The 19053-nt window shown below is 42.9% G+C and overlaps 1 protein-coding gene across 39 annotated transcripts in view; it reads right to left on the bottom strand.

The window, feature by feature from the left end:
• Window positions 1-13161: 13161 nt before the first annotated feature.
• The window catches only part of SATB1 (SATB homeobox 1), a 108416-nt gene continuing 102524 nt past the window's right edge, over window positions 13162-19053 (bottom strand). For 15 of the 39 annotated variants that reach the window (XM_037890444.2, XM_043540954.1, XM_043540947.1 and 12 more), the window contains 3 exons: window positions 18463-18558; window positions 16188-16196; window positions 13162-14840 (listed from right to left, as the gene is read on the bottom strand). In XM_037890444.2, coding sequence (XP_037746372.1) covers window positions 14385-14840; window positions 16188-16196; window positions 18463-18558 — 561 coding nt within the window. In that variant the 3' untranslated portion in view covers window positions 13162-14384. Of the gene's footprint in view, window positions 14847-16187; window positions 16197-18462; window positions 18559-19053 lie in introns of all 39 variants that reach the window. The other 24 variants (XM_043540966.1, XM_043540974.1, XM_043540968.1 and 21 more) reach the window with 7 other exon arrangements.

Raw genomic sequence — 19053 nt, 5'->3', positions numbered from 1 at the left:
TGTTTCTGTGGCATTTTCTGATCTACTGAAGGCACCTCTCAGAGGCGGAGGAAGAGGAGGACAATGCAGACATGGCAGGCTGATGCTACTCTGAATCTCTGTATAGCTGCTGATGTCCCCTATCTAGCCTAGTGCTTCTGGAGCAGGGCCACAAGAACAGATTGGTGGGACCACAACCTCATGCAGACCTGGGATGAGCAGCTGTGGTTAAGGAACTTTCACATGAAGAAAGCTAGATTTCTGGAGCTTTGTGAGCAGCTTTCCCTGGCCCACCAGTGTCACAACACAAAGATGAGGTTGGCCATGCCAGCCCAGAAGTGGGTTGTTATAACCATCTCGAAGCTGGCTACCCCTGACAGCTTACAGGTCCATTGCTAACCAGTTTGGTGTTGGAAGGTTGACTGTTGTGACCGTGGCAGCAGAGGTTCCTGAGACAATCAGGAGTGATTATATCCAAATATGGTGGGGATAAACAACAGCCCTGAAGGGACTGCTGGTTTTGAGAGAATGCGGTTTCCAAACTGTGCTGGAGCCATTGATGGGACTTGTGTGCCCGTAGTTTGCCCCCTCCAGAAGCACAAGAGTTTATAAATGGCAAGGTCACTACTCCATAGTTATGCCAGTGCTTGTGGACCACAGAGGCCCATTTATGGATACCAATGTGGGTTGCATTGGAAAAGTTCATGATGCCAGGGTTTTCCACTGATTGGGAGTTTACTGGCCCTATTCTCACCAAATGAGATAGTTATTCCATTTATGACCAATCCTGACTGTTGTTCTAGGGGATCCCATGGACCCCTTTGTGCCTCGGCTTATGAAACCATATCCTGATCTCAGAGGCCCTGGCAAAAGAAGGTTCAGTTACACTAGTAGGTGTAGAATGGTGGTTGAATGTGCATTTGACAGATTGAAATCCTGCTGGCGCTGTTTACAGAACTGTTTGGAGTCCAGTGTCATCAATAGCATCCACAGGATTGTGCTTTGCTATGTTCTTTGCAATCTCTGATTCCAAAGATGGGTCACTGGCCCTTGAGTGGCCTCATGACAATAATGAATGGCTGAACTGGTACAATCTGCCAGCAAGTGTACCTGTCATAGCTGGAGAAAAATCTAGATGAGCAACAGACATCTGGAATGCTTTGTGCACCCATATTACAGTGCAAGGGAAGAGGGAGAAAGGGATGTTTATTACTGTAAAAGTTGCTGTACAAATACATGTATGCTACAAATGGTGTGTGTGTGGTTGTCATGAATTGTGAATGAGATGACTGCTTATACAATGGGTGGGAGAGGGTTGTGTGACATGAATTATGGCTTTTCATTATGGATTGATCTGAATAGATAGATTGTGTTTGGATGCAACTTCCCGGTTATACCTTATCATGGCTTTACCTTTATTCTTTGAACTACACATTATATGAAGTGATGGTAATACACTTCCGGATTGAAATAAAACCTTTATTTGTGAACATGGCTGTACAAATAAATAAAGAATTCTCAGGCAGGCCAGTTGCCATCAGACCACCAAAAGCAGTAGTAAAATAAAAGTGCATAACACAAACGTTAAACCGTGAAATCAGTGCAAACAATTTCCCTACATTTGCATGTCCCCTGCATCCCTGTTTCTGTGCCCTTTCTAGTGCATTTAGCTTAGACTTGGTGCCACTGCAGGGAGATGGAAGACTGCCTGGGGTACATTTAACCTGTTGAACTAGTGTTCGGTTCCAGTTGCATGGACCTGTGCTATTGTCTAATGCGTTTCTGGTCTGCAGTGCATGGGACTCAGTATGTGGTGCAGCAGCCTGAACTCTTGTTGCCATTAGTGCAAGAGGCCTCTCAAACAGCTCCTTCTGCTGCACTCTACCTTCCTCCTACAAGCAACATTCCTGCTCCAGGAATTGCAATGCAAGTCTCTCCTCATACACTGCAATTCTCTCCGGGTGCTTTTCTACTGGCCAGGAATCCTTTTCCCATAGACAAGGGCTGGTGGTTCTGTGCTGCTCTTTACGGCCTATGGTTTCTCAATCTTTTCAGGCATTCCACATTCTGGAGGTCAGATCAATCCCGGAGGTTCCTGCATGGCAAAGGGACCTTCTAGTCCAAGCTAGCCATGGCAAGCCAGCTGTGTAGGGCAAGAGGTTTTCAAGCTTATGATGACTGAGCAACACACCTACTGGGGGAGCGGGCGGCTGATCTACAGAGAGAGGCCTTAAAAATATGCCCTTCTCTGAAATGTGACTACTTATCTGGAGCTATCAGCACCTGGAATTGGGTCAAAATGCAAGGGGGAATCAAAATGGATTACTCCTTCCCTATGGCTTATAAAACAGACTGTGCTGCCTACATCTACCTAAGGACTACACACAAACACACTCCATAATATAGACTTGCAAAGAACTGCATAGCCTGCATCCTTTCCTACCCCCTTCTTCCCCCCCCCCACCACCCCAGCTTGTAATAAAAATTGCATTGGGTCATAAGCCAAAAATTCCTCCCATTCATGCATTATTAACAACACACATGGAGCCAAACATTTAATCAGTTTCCAAGTATTTCTGCTTCTGTGTCTGCTGCTGGTTCTGTGGTGGGCTGCTCCTTCAGGGTGGGGTCATCCAGGACGTGCTGCAGCTGCTCCTGTGGCAAAATTTCCTCTGGGACAGGGGTGAGCACCAGAGTCATTTTGGCAGCCTGATCCGGTGCCTATTGGCTCCCCTCTGGTGCTGTACTAGATTCTGGGGTCAGATGGTCGCCATCCTGACTGACCAGGCTGTCATGAACCGCTAGGGCCTCAGTGCTTGGCACAGTACCCAGCATCCAGTCAAATGCCGTGTAAAAGAGACGGGATGACAGGGAGTTCCCATCCAGGGCATTCCGATGGTCGCTCTTGAGCTGCTTAATCCACTCCCTGTGCCCGTCCCTAATGCGGCCAGCTTGTCCGCTAGTTCTTTGTACATGTTATTTCTAGTTCTCTTACTAATGTCAAACATCTTATTCGCCTTGCACCAGAGATTTGCCAGAATCTGACTGTGCTCCCGTAATCAAATATCTTCATGGTTGGCAAAGGACTTCTTTTTGTCAGTGCCCATGGGGCTAATGCAGGAAACAATTTGCTCTGTGTGCAGGACAGTGGTCAGAATAAAATGGAAGGGTTAAAGGTAGAGCAGCTGTACTTGACTCAGGGCAGTTGCTTCCATTTCCTGGGAGTTGATTTGCCACTCTTGGGATCGAAAGGATAGGATCACTAGGCCATAGGTCTGTGAGAGAGCATTGGTGGACTCTCAGGACCCAGGCCCAAGCTGCATCCATATTGCAACATGATGCATTTTGGCCCTGAGTCCCAGTGGGACTCAGGGTCTGACTCTCCCCCTCCCACCTCACCCCCCAGATGGGCCTTAGGACCTGGAGCCTGAGGACTTACTGGTCCAAATCAGACAGCTTTTTGTTTAAACAGAAATAGGTTTCGGGCTTGAGCCTGAGCCTGGGTTTACACTGCAGTGTAGACATACCCTTAGATATCTCTGGTGACCTAAGTTATGGCAGCCTCTCCAAGCTGCCTATGGGGAGGAGCACTGCACAGAACCTCTTCAGCACTGTGTGCTGTGGCCCCAACCCTGGCAAGTCCCCTATGCCAGGGCTTTTCAAGGGGCTTTCAAGAGATTTAAAGCTCTGTCTGCAATGCTTGCACCAGAGAAATCCCACCATCCCCCTTGATGCACACTGGGCTTTTAGGGATCCTTTACCACACTCTAGCACTTTCATGTGGCATAAATAGGCTGGAGCAAAGTCAAGGATCGTAGAATTGAATATAGGTGTATATGAAATCTATATAAATACAATTAAGGAGAAAAAAAACAGCAAAAATAAATGTGATGGACATGGCATAATAACATGTAAAGGTAAAAAGGATGGTTACTAATCTATTCCACAGGGGAAGTCATCCTTAAAGACCCATTTCTCCCATGCTGCCAGCAGTGAATCTAATTAAACTTCTTAAGTTATCTCTGTCCATTCCCCTCTTTCCCCTAAACACCATCTATCTTTCTGTCTGTCCTTAGACTCTGAGTTCTTGAGGGAAGAACCTTCCCTTTTTGAACATATGCAAGTTCTCGGTATATAATGGGAGCTACCACAAACAAATACTAAATAATAATGACTGGGCCTGGTCCAATTTTTAGTGTTGAAAGAATTTCGGCTGAAAAAAATACGTTTTAAGTTTAAATTGAATTTTTTTGGTAGGAAAATGTCAGTTCCAATTAAAAAAATAAGTTTTTCGGCAGGAAATTTTGAAACCAAAAGTTGAAAACAATTTCCCCCATTCCGAAGGGCATGGAAAAACCAAAATTTTCCCGACAACAAAATTGAAAATGAAGGTTTTTTTTTTTCTTTTTTTCAAAATTTCTCATTAGAAAAATTTGGTTTTCTAAACCGCTGTAATTACACTACTTTGTACGAACCCCGTTGTATCACATGCCGCGGATAATTTGCAAACTTACTGTTTGGATCCAATATGAAGCCCAAGGTACAGAAAATTGGCCTCTGCAGCTTCTGGTGGCGTTTAGGGGGCAGAGAGCTAACTGATGGGAAGCTCTCCACTTCCTGGACACCCCTGCAACTCAGTGCCAAAGAATTAGTGGGGAAGGGGTCGTAGCTTTTGCAGCAGGCTAGGTTTCTCTCTGGTTGAATCAGTCACACTGTTGCGGTGTCAGCATCTGTAGGTTTCCAGGGCAGTCGTGGCTTTTCTGGCCCCCAATATTTTGTGCTGGATTGGGACCATCAACTGAAGTCTGGGCATAAAATAGGAAGTTGTTTTCATCTGGCCTGGGACAATAGTTATCCATCGTACCATCCATCGTACAGTCCATCCAAGTGCCAGTCACTATCTGTTTTATTAACTCCTATAAAGAACTTAGGTTTGGCTTCCTTTGAACTAAGCTGGGGTTTCATTTGATTTCAACTGCATAGCCATCTCCGTGTAAAGATGAGGCAGGACTAGTTCCATGCCAAGAAGCAGCCCACCCTTGCTGGAGACAAGAAAACAAACATTTTAACAGTATAATCAATCTTATGGAGCAGATGGATGTAGTAATTAGAGCAAAAACAATTTTGCCAAGACTATTAAAATTTCTCCAGTCTATCAGAAAGAGGGTGTTGCCACTGGTCAATAATTTTCTCATTATTGCAAAAACATTATTACTCGTTGACTAGTTTGTGGGAAATAGAAAAACTATTTTTGGCTTTCTGACTTTGTTTACAACAATGAGACTGAGACTTGCAACCCAAAGGCTTAAAAAAAGTATGCATTTTTCTTGAATTCAAGGTGTCTTAAGCCATAAAATAATGCAGTATTGGTAGAGTGGTTTTTTCATTGTGCTCCTCCGCATGCTGTTTGGATGCATATTACAAAACTTAAAACAAACTGTTGCCAATCAGTCAGCTTCGCCCATTTTTCTCCCACTCATGCGCATTGATGAGATAAGTATCATAGCTATGGGCCCAAATTTTTAAAAGGCCGGAAACCACTTCTACTTAGAAGCTGATATACCAGCTGAATAATGAACTGGCAAATCATAATGAGACATGGGTGGAATTTTGGAATTAAAAAAATAAATTACACAAAGAAGAAAGATATATTAGGGCCCACAGCTATACAGGAGTATTATAGATTCCAGATATCATTTATTTTGTATCATAATGACACTATATAAATCCATCGTAAGCTCAAACCTAGAATATTGCACACAGGTATGGTCACTCCATCTCAAAAATAATATATTAGAATTGGAAACAGTAATATTAGAATTGGAAAAAGTACAGAGAAGGGCAGCAAAAATGATTAGGGGTATGGAACAGCTGCCATATGAGGAGACATTAAAAAGACTGAGACTGTTCATCTTAGAAAAGAGAGGACTATGAGGGGGATATGAGAGAGGTCTATAAAATCATGAATAGTGTGGAGAAAATGAATAAGGAAGCATTGTTTACTCCTTCCCCTAACATAAAAGCCAGGGGTCACCCAATGAAATTAATAGGCATCAAGTTTAAAACAAACAAAAGGAAGTACTTCTTCACACGACACACAGTCAACCTGTGGAATTTGTTGCCAAGGAATGTTGTAAAGGCCAAAAATATAATTGGGTTCAAAAAAGAATTAGGTAAGTTCATGGGGGATAGGTCCATCAATGGTTATTAGCCAAGATGGTCAGGGATGCAGCCCCATGCTCTGGGTGACCCTAAGCCTCCAACTGCCAGAAACTGGGACTGGACAACAGGGGATGGCTCATGCAATAATTGATTTTTTTGTTCATTCCCTTTGAAGCATCTGGCACCGGCCACACTATCAGTAGACAGGATACTCAGTGAGATGGATCATTGGTTTGACCTAGTGTTGCTGTTCTTATTTATTTATATTTTCCTTTGTTTTTCCCCCTCCTCCTTACTTCATTCTGTTTCTTTTTCTGCCATCCTTCCAATTCCAATGAATTCCTTTCCATCTGTATGTGTTATTTCTATTATGTTTTTGCTGTTTTATTATTGTATATTTCAATTTTTGTGCCTGTATACACGTGCAGTGGTACAAAGACATAAAGGATATGTATAACAGGAAGCATGTGGCACGTGTGTTCTCCTTGTAAGGGTGCTCATCCAGGTACTGTAGTGTCCTTGAGGTAATTTGAAGTGAGGGCAGCAACGATAGTCCTCTCCTTCCTCAAACAATTTCCCACTCTACAGTTACAATTCCGCACACTTTCAACTGCCTGGGGGAAAAAACAGATGAGCCCATTTATTTCTTGCATTTCAGCCTAACAAATCACCCAAGTGAGGCTCTGGCAGATCACAAGAAGGGGCAAATTCCAGACTGAGGGACCGCACCATTGGGAATTCCCTGCTGTCCACTGCCTCGAGTTCAATGACAGTGGCAGAGAGCAAGAGTATGCAAATAAACAGCAACTGCTACAGTGGTCTGCAGGGGACAGAGCAGGTGCCTCAACTAGCCAACCAATTCAGGGCTTCGTGTGTAGTGGATATATATGTATGTGTACTGCATATCGTAAACAACCTGTTAGCAGTGATGAAACAAATCAAATGTCATGGCTATGGCACAAGATGGCTATGACTTCAGAGCCATACAATATAACGCAACAGATTTGCGTGTGCTTGGTGCAGAACCAGAGGGACTGGGGCAAAGTGGCCTCAAGGCATTTTTGCACAGCCTTGATCCCAGGGCCAGTTAAGGACTAGGCCAGTCCCTGGCACGAGTTAGAACAGTGCGGAGGTTGCTCGAATTTTTCATTGGCTGCCCATGACCCTTAGTGGGGCTATTCCAGCTGCTAAGGATCAGCTGAATGCGGCAGTGTCCTGGCCGCTCCCCTTTTCCCTAGACACAACTCCTGTGTTGGGAGATTAGAGGTGGTGGCACAGTGCATATGGAACATGGAAAAAGGTGGAGAGATGTAGCTGAATCTTAATCCTTGTCAGTATAAGTACTAATTATTTGGATTACAGCAGCACATTTGCACCAGTGTTTTCTTTGAAGGGTTTATAACAGATGAAAGTTTGCTTTGAGTTGAAATATGGCGTGCCAGGACTCAGAGCAGGTGCACAGTTTTGTTGCCATTCTTAGAAATGAATCATTTTGTCAATATTTTTTGTTGCTTTCAGAAAAAAATGCAGGTATGTAATTAAAATAGTTTCCAAAACAGAATGCAAAAAATACTTATTTACTCATTGAACAGTAACAGCTCTCTCTTTCAGGTAAACCACACATGGATTTACAGTTAGTACAAGGGACATGTTTATTAAATTGTAGATAGACTGCAATTCTTCCAAAGGAGAGAGATGGAATGGCACTAGCTTCTACAATGCAGGGCACCCAAGAAATATCTACAGTAAACTGCAGTAGCCTGTCACATAAACTATAATATTCTTATCCAATAGTCTGTATGTAATCAATCATTTAAAAGACTACATTCAACTAATGTTAAAGTTATGACACAGTGACTGTCCAGGGCCCATTTTAAGAGGGAGAGAGAAAAATGTGGCAGCTCTAGAACTGGTCTGTTTCTCTGACAATTTTCAAGAAAGAAAATTCATTGTTTGAATCTGTTTTTCATTAACTAACTTAATGTTAGTTGTCAACAGGAAAGGGAAGGGGCTACCCTCTCCTCCCCAAATTTAGTTTGTTTGGGTTTTGTGGGCCAAAAAAGGGGGAAATGTTAACAAAAACAAAAGTTTTCATTTCAGCCCAAAAGCTATTCTTTGACGAAAAAATTCAGCCAGTTGTAGGTGGGAGCAGTCTCTCTAGCAGGGTTAGGAGGGCAGTTTTGAAAGGTATTCCTACATTTTGGTTTGACAAGGAGCACTTGCAGTGAAGAGTTGTAGGAACTGAAGTTCTGATGAACCTGCCTGTAGGAATGCAGGATTCTCTGTCCAAAAGCCTCTTTGTGTGTGTGGAAAGAAGCCTTGTTTGGTGTTGGAGTTGTCCTACATCTTATTTTGTACCGTACTGAGTGTACTTGTGTTCTAAAAATGTCCTTTCCCCTCACAAATGTACCATATAGAGACTGTATCTACACCTAGATGCTTTGTAACCATTTTCACAACTGCCAGCTGGTGCAACTTACAGCAGGCCCCAGGTTGCACAAACTCATGCCAGGGTTGGGGCAAAGAATCAGGGAGCTGTAACTGGTTATTGGGTTTCAACCTCACCTTCTTTACCTTTCTGGGGCTGTCCTGGGAGTCTGGGAGGGAGGAGTGCCAGCTGGGTGAGTTTTAAGCAGGAGGCAGTGATAGACTCACATTCACAAGAACAAGAAAACGCAGAGTTAGAGCTCAAACCATTCTGCTCTGTTATAATGTGATGATGTAACCCATGAAGGGCAATATTGTGCCTAGACTTGGTCAGATATACAGTGTGGGAGATGGTGGGAGAGACAGTTTCCTCCCCTGCTTGCACTCCTGAAAGGGCCTGGAACAATCTGCATTCATGCAATCAAAGACAGTGCAAAGCTGGTACCAGCCTATCCAAAATAAATGGGGAAGGAGCAGGGCAAGCATAGGACTTAGGCCCCATTTCTGAGCCCCAGGTCCTAGAGCAGGCTGTAGCAGTGGTTGCCCACTCAGCAGCAGAGCTCCAGAAAGGTGACACCAGCCTGTGCGCTTGTCTACATGTGGATGCTACATCAGATTAGTTTGTTTGCTCTAAGTGCAGTGAATTAACTGCAGCGAACTGAAGTACGACTACACCACTTTGTTGCGTTGGATTAAAGTACTTTCCTCGTTAGGCATTGTGTAGTCCAAATCACTTTTTCTAGATCAGCCACTACAGTAAACATGCCAGCCATGCCACCTGTTTGAATGTTAAACTCTCTAGTGCTGACGTCTTGAGCAAAGTGGGGGAAGACCCCTGGGGAAGAGGAAGAACAAGCTCTGGAAAGAGGGTTTGGAGGCGGCAACCGTGGCTGATGGTGGTGGGATTTGATACTGTCGGGAAAGAAAACTTCATAGCCTTACATCTGTGGTACAAACAGCACTTTGAGCACGCTAGAGGACAGGGAAGCGGGTTAAAAGCTGAGCAGGCAGAGAAGATCCTAGCTCCACTCAACATGGCAGCAGACAGTGGATAACCAGAAACAAGTGATTTAACCCCCCTCTCCTCCCATACAGTTGTATTTAATACAGAACATAATCCTGGTACAGCTCTGCGGTAATTTCAGGCTGGCTGCTAGTAGCGCTAACCTCCACTGCAGTTTCAGTATGGCTGTCCGCATGGGGTTCCTGTATAATCTCTGAATCGGGTGGGTCGTACTGTTCTTGGCTGCCCAAAAAAACCTCCTTTTGTGTGGTCCCCTTGATAGGTGGGTCAAGTTCGCTTTCCATGAGAGTCAAGGGGGCTCGCTGGAAAACTGTCACTTGCAAAAATGCAGTCCAGTTCCTCATAGTATGGGCTACTAGTGGGATCATTACTGGAGGTCCTGTTCTCCTCCCACGTCTTCAGGTATTTCTGCCAGAGCTCCTTTGCTTTGACTCTGCACAGGCATGGCTCAGGGAGGGATCCTCATCTTCATTTGCTCTGACAGGGTTTTGTAGATGTCTGCATTACTGTGACTCTTCTGGAGATGAGATTGGATGTGCAGCTCTCCAGAGAGGGCAGTCAAGTCCGGGTCCATGCAGAAGCAAAGCACGCATATCTACTCTAATGGCTATGTGATTCCAGGTGTGTGAACTCATGGCTGTGATTGACTGACTGCCAACACTTTATCAGCAATGTGACAAGAGTGCCCTGGAGCAGCTGAGACTACACAAGTACAGACAGGCTGATACAGATGTGAAGCAGCGCAGTATGGGATAGTTGTAGGAGGACTGCCAGCGGTGGAGTAGTGAGGAATAGGTTCACATAAACTCTAAAGTGAACAAACTCCCTGCAAAGTTCCTGTTCCAAGGGAGATTACTGACTGTGACCTAAGACACCAAATAACTGGCTTTAAAAAAAGGTTGAGTGCATGCAAGTTACTTTAAGATGAACAACCTGAAGTTACCCTGATGTAACATCCCTGTGTAGAAAAGCCCTTAGTGTGTCTAGTCTAATGACCCTTCCACTATGGGCATGTGAGGCATAGCATAATATTAAGTAAAATGATGCAGCACAAAGTCTCTGCAATACTTGGACATACTAAGGTGTGTTGTATATGCTAAATAACCTTCAACACTGGATGATCGAGTAGGACCTTCTGGGCCCCCGACTTACAGTGACTGCTGTTAAGTGTGGGAATTTCATAGCAGAAAGGAAGGTTGGTAGCAGTGTTTGATACTTGCCCAGTGCACAATCTTGGCATTAACTCAGATTTTCACTATCTAAATCAGGCTCTCCATTGAGTTGGGAGCTTTCCTTTCCCTTTGTCATGCCCTCCTAGTTCAAGAAAGAAATTCAGCAGAGAACCTTATTGAAAAACCCTTTTGTTTTTAATTATTTCCTGCATCTTCTCTCAAAACTTAAAAAAGCAGCTCTTCAAACACAACTTTAGAAATCCAGTATGATAAGAAAGGGAGGCCTTAACTTGGTAATGAGTCTTCAGTATTTGTGACTGTGAACACTGATTGACCAAAGTCAAATTGTTTGGATTTGGAGCCTTTTGTGTTACATCACAGCCATATAGCAAGTCCAAGGGCATGCACACCTGGGACAATATCACAAACATGTAAATCCTACCCTTTAGCATAGGGAAAAGTGGGGGAAAAGGCAGTAATAATATTCCATTTTCTGCCCTCCTTTTTATTGCCTTTTTTTTTTTTTTTTTTTTTTTTTTAAAGTCAATGCTCAGCTTTTGCTTTGTAGCTAAAGCCCTTAGTCTTATCAATCTCCCTTCTCTCCTGCCTACTGTGTTTTGCAGGCATTTGGCCTTCTTTACAGCTTAAATGTTATTCACAATAAACATTTTTCTTAGTACATTTTAATGATACAACATCCGAGCCATAGTTGTATCATTGCTAAGCTTTAAAGATCAACTTTAGTTCCAAAGCCCAACTGGGACTGTTTCAGTGCTCCCAATTCAGTTTCTTAATAGTACTTTGACCTTAAAGCAGCTCAGTTACTTGAAAGATACATCAGCTGGGCTTGGGGGTGGGGGGGGGGGGAAGAGGACAAAGGTAATGGGAAAAGGCAGTGCAGTTGTAAACAAGCACTTACAAAAGCAGCATATAGAAAACCCAAAAGGAGAATTTATTCGCAATAGGAGGGAAAAGCAGTTTATAAACTTGATGGTATTTGCTCTTATCCTGCTATTTTGAGGTGTGGTATCTGCTGCCTAAACCAGGGCATTAGAAATACATACATAGTAATTTATAGAGTGCCAGCATATATGTTCCATAAACAACTGCCCCTCCCATCCCAACTACACCACAACATTTTAAATTATGCAGCCATATGCAGCCGTTACTGGTACACTTCACAGGCAGATGAAGGCAGCTGATGTCACCCTTCACACTAACTAATATGCTCAGGACCTGATTCTCCTCAGACTAAGTCAAGTCCATTGATTTAGCTAGTTATTCCTGATTTACACCAGTGAAAGGCCCTATCCACACTAGGGATTTGTCCTTATGCCAGCCAGCCGTGTAGGGATTTGAACTAGTAAAGCTTGCCCCTCCTTGAAACCAGGGGGAGCTCCACTGGTGCAAACAGTGGCTTCCTTGGTCTGCAGCTAGACTGATTGTGCTGTCACTGAGGGGAGTGGCCACAATGATAGCAACTGGCAGCCAGCAATCAGGACCCTAAAGGGAGCACCAGGAGACCAGGAATGCACACATTCTTGTGTCCGACTCATTTTAAGCATGCAGAGCAAAAAAAACCTGTTTTGCTATCTACCCTGTCTCTCCTTAAAGAATCTAATATTGTTACAGGGGGAAATTTTCACAGACACAAATGACTGACTGCCAGTTGTAGCTTGGCAAATTATAATGGGGAAGATGTCCAAAGTTTTAGTTATTCTAAAATGATTACATTGAGTTTGCAAACTCATGTTAAAAATGGAACTCACTGGGGTTTTTGGGCTTTTTGTTTTGTTAGGCTAATGAACTATGTAGTATTGTTCTTCAGCTGTGGAGTTTGATCTCACCTCCCCAGTACAGATCGTACAAGCCTAGGCATGAATTCAATGCCTATTAGTTATTACGGCTCTAACAACCACCTTATTAATGATCATTAAAACTGCTTTTGCCTAGTAAGGGATTGTTCTACACAAAGGCCATTTTTCCTATTTATTTTGTGACTATTTAATGTTAATACCTAAGTGTAAGGAACAGTGTTAGCATAATTCAAGTACTATAAAATAAAACCAGCTGCATCCATTATACGTGCATTACTGCCAGGAATTGTACATATGTTTTTGCCTGATAGCCTCTTGACTCAATAATATCCTGCTATCTCTGCTGGGCAGGCAAGTTTTTAACCAAGAAAAGACAGGTTATGATTTTCATAATCAGACTGTGTTTCTTTTTAAAGTATGTTATCCAAATTCAAATTTTAAGAAGGTCATCTTAAAAAAGTGTTTTGTGATCTTAACAATTGAAAAAAGTCATCTTCGAAGTGGTGGCAAGAAGGTACAACATGCACTTAGAGCAGAGATATTTCTTTAGGATATACACATAAGCAGACAAACCCTGCCATATCATACCATACAAACAATTTTAATTGTGTAGTTACAGTCAATAACCACTCCTAGTCAGAACATTTCTGCATAAAGAAAATTGTGATACACTTATAAAAACAGCCAGCTGTAACAAAATAACTGGTGTTTTCATAGCAATAAACTCATAAAAAAGAAATACACCTTTATACAGAAAATTTATACAGCTGTAGCTTTAAAATTGATTGTAAACCAAAGGAAGACACATTGCAAACATCAATTATTTTCACATTAATTGCATAAGTTTCTAAGGTGATCTATTAGTTTTATTTACCTAAGCTTATTTGCATGATAGTAAAAATTGCATACAACAATAAGAGTGAAGCTTATAGTATGAATTGCTTGGATAACATAGAGCACTTTTTATAGGCAACTGTGTAAAGCACATTTTCTCTATTTAAAACTTTTAAGACACTTTGTTTTACTGCCCATCAAAATACATTTATAAATAGAAAAAAAAATCAGTATGATAACAAGAGAAGCAATATTACATTTAACGGAAACTTCCCAAAAAATTAATTACAACATGACGCTGCAGGATCTACAAATAAATAAAGACTAAATTGTGTTTCACATTTTCTTTTCATTTTTTTAAAATCATATAACAATGAGAATAGAAAAAAAAATACAGTGACCTTTATTTCCAAAACAAAAACAAATCTGAATTACGGCAGTGCCATATAATACAAGGCATTTGTTGGCATATGTTATCTTTAAACTGCATTCCACAGTCTATAGTTCTTTTGTAACATACAATAGACCAAGAGTAACAAACTCTTCTCTTTTTTTAAATAAACGTGAGTTTCCAAAGACCAAGTGTGGAGTGTTACAGTAATTAAAAAAAAAAAAAAAAAGAGAGAGAAACAAATCACAAAGGTTGTAATGCTTGTCTGAAGGCTCCAGAATCAAAATCACTGGTATCATGCTTATTGGGTACACCACAGTGTAGCCAGTGAACACAAATTAATATCAAACAATCCTCAACGCTTCATCTGTAGCTGCAAAGCAGTTTGTAAAACAGAGTAAAACATCTAGTGCAGTCTGCATTATTCTTTTCTTTTCCCCCCCAACTTTTGTGCAAGTTTTGGAAGATTCATTGACCAAACAATGAATAAGAGAGGTTTCTGACACAATGCAAGATGGAATTTTCATTTCATTATTAAATACCAGTGGCACTGTTGAATGAAAATAATACTTTTTAGATCAGTCTTTCAATTCAGCATTAATCTCTGTGTTCCCTTCTACTGATAATTCTTCTTCTAGTTTCACTGAAAAAAGTGTGTTTGCATTTTTGTCTTGGATGCTATCTTCTAAATCCTTAAGCAACTCTTCCTCCTTGTATTCTGCAACATCCACCTCCAGCCCGGAATTGTCCTTCAGCTTCCCATGGTGCTTGAGATAATATCGCTGGTTCTGAAAGAACTTGATAATGGTGTACTTGGGTAGGTCAAGCTGAGCCGAGAGAGTCTGGATTGCTTCTTCGTCCGGATATAGGCCTACGTCTTGTATGAAACTCTGTAGGATTCCCAGGGCTTCAACAGAAATCTTTGTTCGTGGTCGGGGTTTCTGACGATTTTCATCCTCTGATTCAGCTGGTGATGCCACTGTTGGTTGCCTTGGTGGTAGTCTGGGACCTGGCTGCTGTTGCTGCTGCTGCTGTTGCTGCAAGACAAAGTAAATCATTTGGTAAATGTATTTTTGCTGATATTTTTATCCTACCCCACAAATCCAGATATCGAAGTATAATTTGTCAAGTTAAAAAGAAAGGCCCTGGAGATTTAAAAAAAGACTTACTACTGCCCAATGAGTCAGAATTAAAATACAAATTAGTTCCCCTCTCTGTGAACGGGTGGTGGGAGAAGGGGAGGAATATTGGTAGAATACTCAGGTCTTGTCTAGATTACGATTTGACGATATGGTGGTAGGACATGTTAGGTAACACTTTCTAACTAACATTTAAAGAGTCAAGTGCAGACGAGGCACGCTAACTTGAATGTGTGTTAACTGGCAGAGTTAAGCCTAGAGGTGGGCCTAGGATTTAACATGTTCGAGTCTACACTAGACTTGAAAATGTGTTAGCTAATATATTCTCTCTTATTCTGACATGGCATTTTAAAATCCTAGTCTAGACAAAGACAAAAAAATTAAAAATAAATAAATAAATAATCAGGAGCTTGGAACTCCTCATTTCTAATCATCACCCTGACAGTACCTTTTTGTATAACCTTGGGAAGGTCACTTAACCTGCCTGTGTTCCAATATCCCAACATACAAACTGGGAATAAACATACATACTTACCTCAATTGAGTTAATATTTATACAGTGCTAAGATACAAAATGCTAAATAAGTTGCATTATTATTACTAGAAGTGAACATCCAGCATTCCAAAATGTCAAGCAATAAAATGACCCAGGATGCACATCACAGAGGAATATGACAAAGCAAATCATGATGTAAATAATTAACAAGAGTTTAAAATGAAGGTTTGGAAGCAAGGAATTCAAAGACATTTTAAAAAGGTGATGCACTGAGCCCTAGGGACAGAAATGTTTTTCTCATCACCGGCTGGAGCACAGCACATTATAAGATCATGTTTAAATCAAAAGTGAATTTGTTAGCTACTGCTTTGGCTGAGAATTATGTTCCTTTACAGCACAAAAAAGAATGGTTTAATAAGATATTTTGGATCAGCAAATTTCTTGTCATATGGTGCAATTTAAATAAAGTAATACTTATTGTTTTAAAAAATGAACACTAGATAGATCTAGATTTTCTCTAATAGAATATTTTAATTGTTCTTATATAATGGTAAATTTAGATACAGACAGTGGTGAGCTGGAGCCGGCTCGCACAAACCGGTTGTTAACCCGCTTCCCTGCAGGGGGCGCTGAGGCTTTGATTGGCTCCAGCTGAGAAGTGATGTAATTCCTCCTCCAGCCGCCAGGGATGCTGCGCTGCGGGAGCCATGTGGGCTGCCACCTGGCCCTGGGCACGAGCCCTGGTGCTGCTGCTGCTCCCCTGGCCCTGGGGCTCCCGCTGCTGCCTGGTGGGTCCCCGGCTGCTCTGCTGGGCCTGGGCTGCGTCCTGCTACTTGGGCTGATCTGAGCCGCTCTGCCCACGAGTGCCCGCAGCCAGCCCCTGCCGCACCCCCTGCCCTGTATCCAGCCAACCCGTCTCCAGCCACCCCCGCACCCCCTGCCCGCAGTCAGCCCCTGCCACACGCACCCCCTGCCCTGCCCGCAGTCAGCCCCTGCCACACCCCCATCCTATATCCAGCCAGCCCCTGCCGCACGCACCCCCTGCCCTGTCTCCAGCCGGCCCCGCACCCCCTGCCCGCATCAGCCCAGCACCCCCTGCTGCACACACCCCCTGCCCTGTCTCCAGCCAGCCCATGCCGCACGCCCTGCCCTGTCTCCGGCCAATCCCTGCTGCACGCACCCGCCCTGTCTCCGGCCAATCCCTGCTGCACGCACCCACCCTGCCCAAAGCCAGCCCCTGCTGCACCCACCCTGCCCTGTCTCCAGCCAACCCCTGCCGCACCCCCCTGCCCAAAGCTAGCCAGCCCCACGCCCCCCATCTCCAGTCAACCCATGCCGAACCCCCCCGCACCCTCCGCCCTGCCCTGCCTGCAGCCAGCCCCGCACCCTCCTGTCTCCAGTCAGCTCTGTACCCCCTGCCTCCAGCTAGACCTGGCCCATGCCCTTGTCTGCAGCTGGCCCCACGTCCACTGGTGCCTGCAGTTCCCAGGTTAGTAATCCTGCACACCTGCTTCAATGAGGAGGGCAGGGAGCAGCTGGGACCCACACATGTGCACACCCTAGGGTGACCAGACAGCAAGTGTGAAAAATCAGGACAGGGGGTGGGGGGCAATAGGAGCCTATATAAGAAAAAGACCCCAAAATCGGGACTGTCCCTATAAAATCGGGACATCTGGTCACCCTAGCACACCCCCATGGAGTGGCAGGGACCCACACATGTGAAACGGAGCTCATTTCTAGTTCAGGTCCATCTTTTTAAAAAAGAACTTTAGGTAGGGTTAACATACACCCGTATTTTCCTGGACATGCCCGGCTTTTTGGTTCTTAAATCGCAGGGAAATACGGACGTATGGTAACCCTACTGGTACAAAAAATACATACTGTGGCACATCCCTTAAATCAGAACTTTTTATAGGGAACCAGTTGTTAAGATTTTGGCAGCTCATCACTGGATACAGATACTATAATTATGGCCCCAGTCCTGCTAATATTTATGCACATCCTTATCTTTATGCACTGCAAGTAGTCCCATTCTTGACTTAAGTCCCAAATAGACGTATGCCCCTACTCAAAGTGCTTAACTTTATGCATGTACTTAAGTCTTTGCAGGATTAGGGCTTTTCAGAGTTAGCACATATATTAATTACACAATTAATGCATCTACAAACAATTACAGTGTATAAAAAATTCCCTACCATACTGTAAATACAAATTCAAAATACCCAATCTTGCAACCCTTATTCACACAAATAGTCAGACTGATATAGTATAATGCAACTACTCGTGTGAGTAACATTTGGAAGATGAAGGACATAATTTTTATCAACAAAGCAAGCCAATCTGAGAAAGCAGCGTAATATTAGAATATTTATACTGTGCATAAGCTTTTCCTTTTATCCCCCTAAGAAGTAATGTTATTAAAAACAATGTACATTTTCAAACAAATGCTGCTTTACTACTTAATACAGATATTTCTCTCTCTTTTTTGCTAAATCAAACAGTAAGTTTCCAGGCTTTCACAATTATTTTAGTACTCAATATCCTAAGGGATTGTCTTGTTCAGTTTGTTTTATCTTTAATACACACTCATGTTGTTTCTGGCTGCTGGGTAACTCCATTCTTTGTAGATTTGTAAATATTTTTCCATATTGGTAATACAAGTGATCCACTAAGCCTCAGTGGAGGTTGGGAACTCTGAATGCTATGGGTATTTTCTGCCCTTTGGGGAAGCAGTTAAAGGCTGATCTCAGATCTTTGAACTGACGAAGCTATTTAATTCCTTTTTGTTAAACGGACGCATATTGGAACTATTCTGCTATGTTTTGTGTGATTTTCTATCTGGTTCATGTGTTGGGATGCAGTGGAGCAGAGGGAAAACTACCTCCCCAGGTGAAAATTGAGGCCTACCATGGCTAGTTCAACGAGCGTATCTTTTCTAAGGATATAGATAAGCTGTTTTCGGTTATCTGGGAGTGGGTCCTGAAACCCTCTCCCTGACACATTTAACTCGTGCCAGCTCACCTGAGGAGCAGCACCCAGCCAAGGTCCAGTGGTCAGCAGGCCTGGTAAGAAAGCGCCTCTATGCTCTCCTTTCACAAGGGTGGTGGGAGAGGGGCTCTAAAGGAAAAACAAACAAACATTGACTCATCCCAAGTTTCAACTGGGAGTAAATGGGATGAGGAATTAGGTCTGGTCCCCCTCCCTCCATTTCTGCTTGAAGTGAACCATTGCTGCTGAGTATTTGAGTCTATGGTACTTGGATTTTAAAAGACACCACTTAAGAATATCAGTTCCTTCCACTTCGTAGGTTATGTAAGTATCACAACTGAAGAGAGAGTAATGCCATCTTTCTAATTCTGACCTCTAACGAAACTGTGTGAACCTAGCTAAGGATGTCTGAGATAAGTAATCAATTATTCCTCCTCCAATCAGATACATTTGACCCAGCAGGTCTATGTAAGTAAGTTTGTATATGTTCACACGCTCCTTTTAATTGTGAAGGAAGATAGCAGTGCACTATTATCTTTTACTGAGAAACCTCTGTTTAGTCTGGCAGGAAGAAAAGAAACACTGATTTCCTTTGCTGCATTTAAAGCTTTATTTACTTAGTGC

The sequence above is a fragment of the Chelonia mydas genome, chromosome 2 (assembly GCF_015237465.2).
Source record: "Chelonia mydas isolate rCheMyd1 chromosome 2, rCheMyd1.pri.v2, whole genome shotgun sequence".
Taxonomy (NCBI): Eukaryota; Metazoa; Chordata; order Testudines; family Cheloniidae; genus Chelonia; species Chelonia mydas.
The sequence above is the reverse complement of the archived record's forward strand: the minus strand, read 5'-3'. Positions and strand labels throughout refer to the sequence as shown.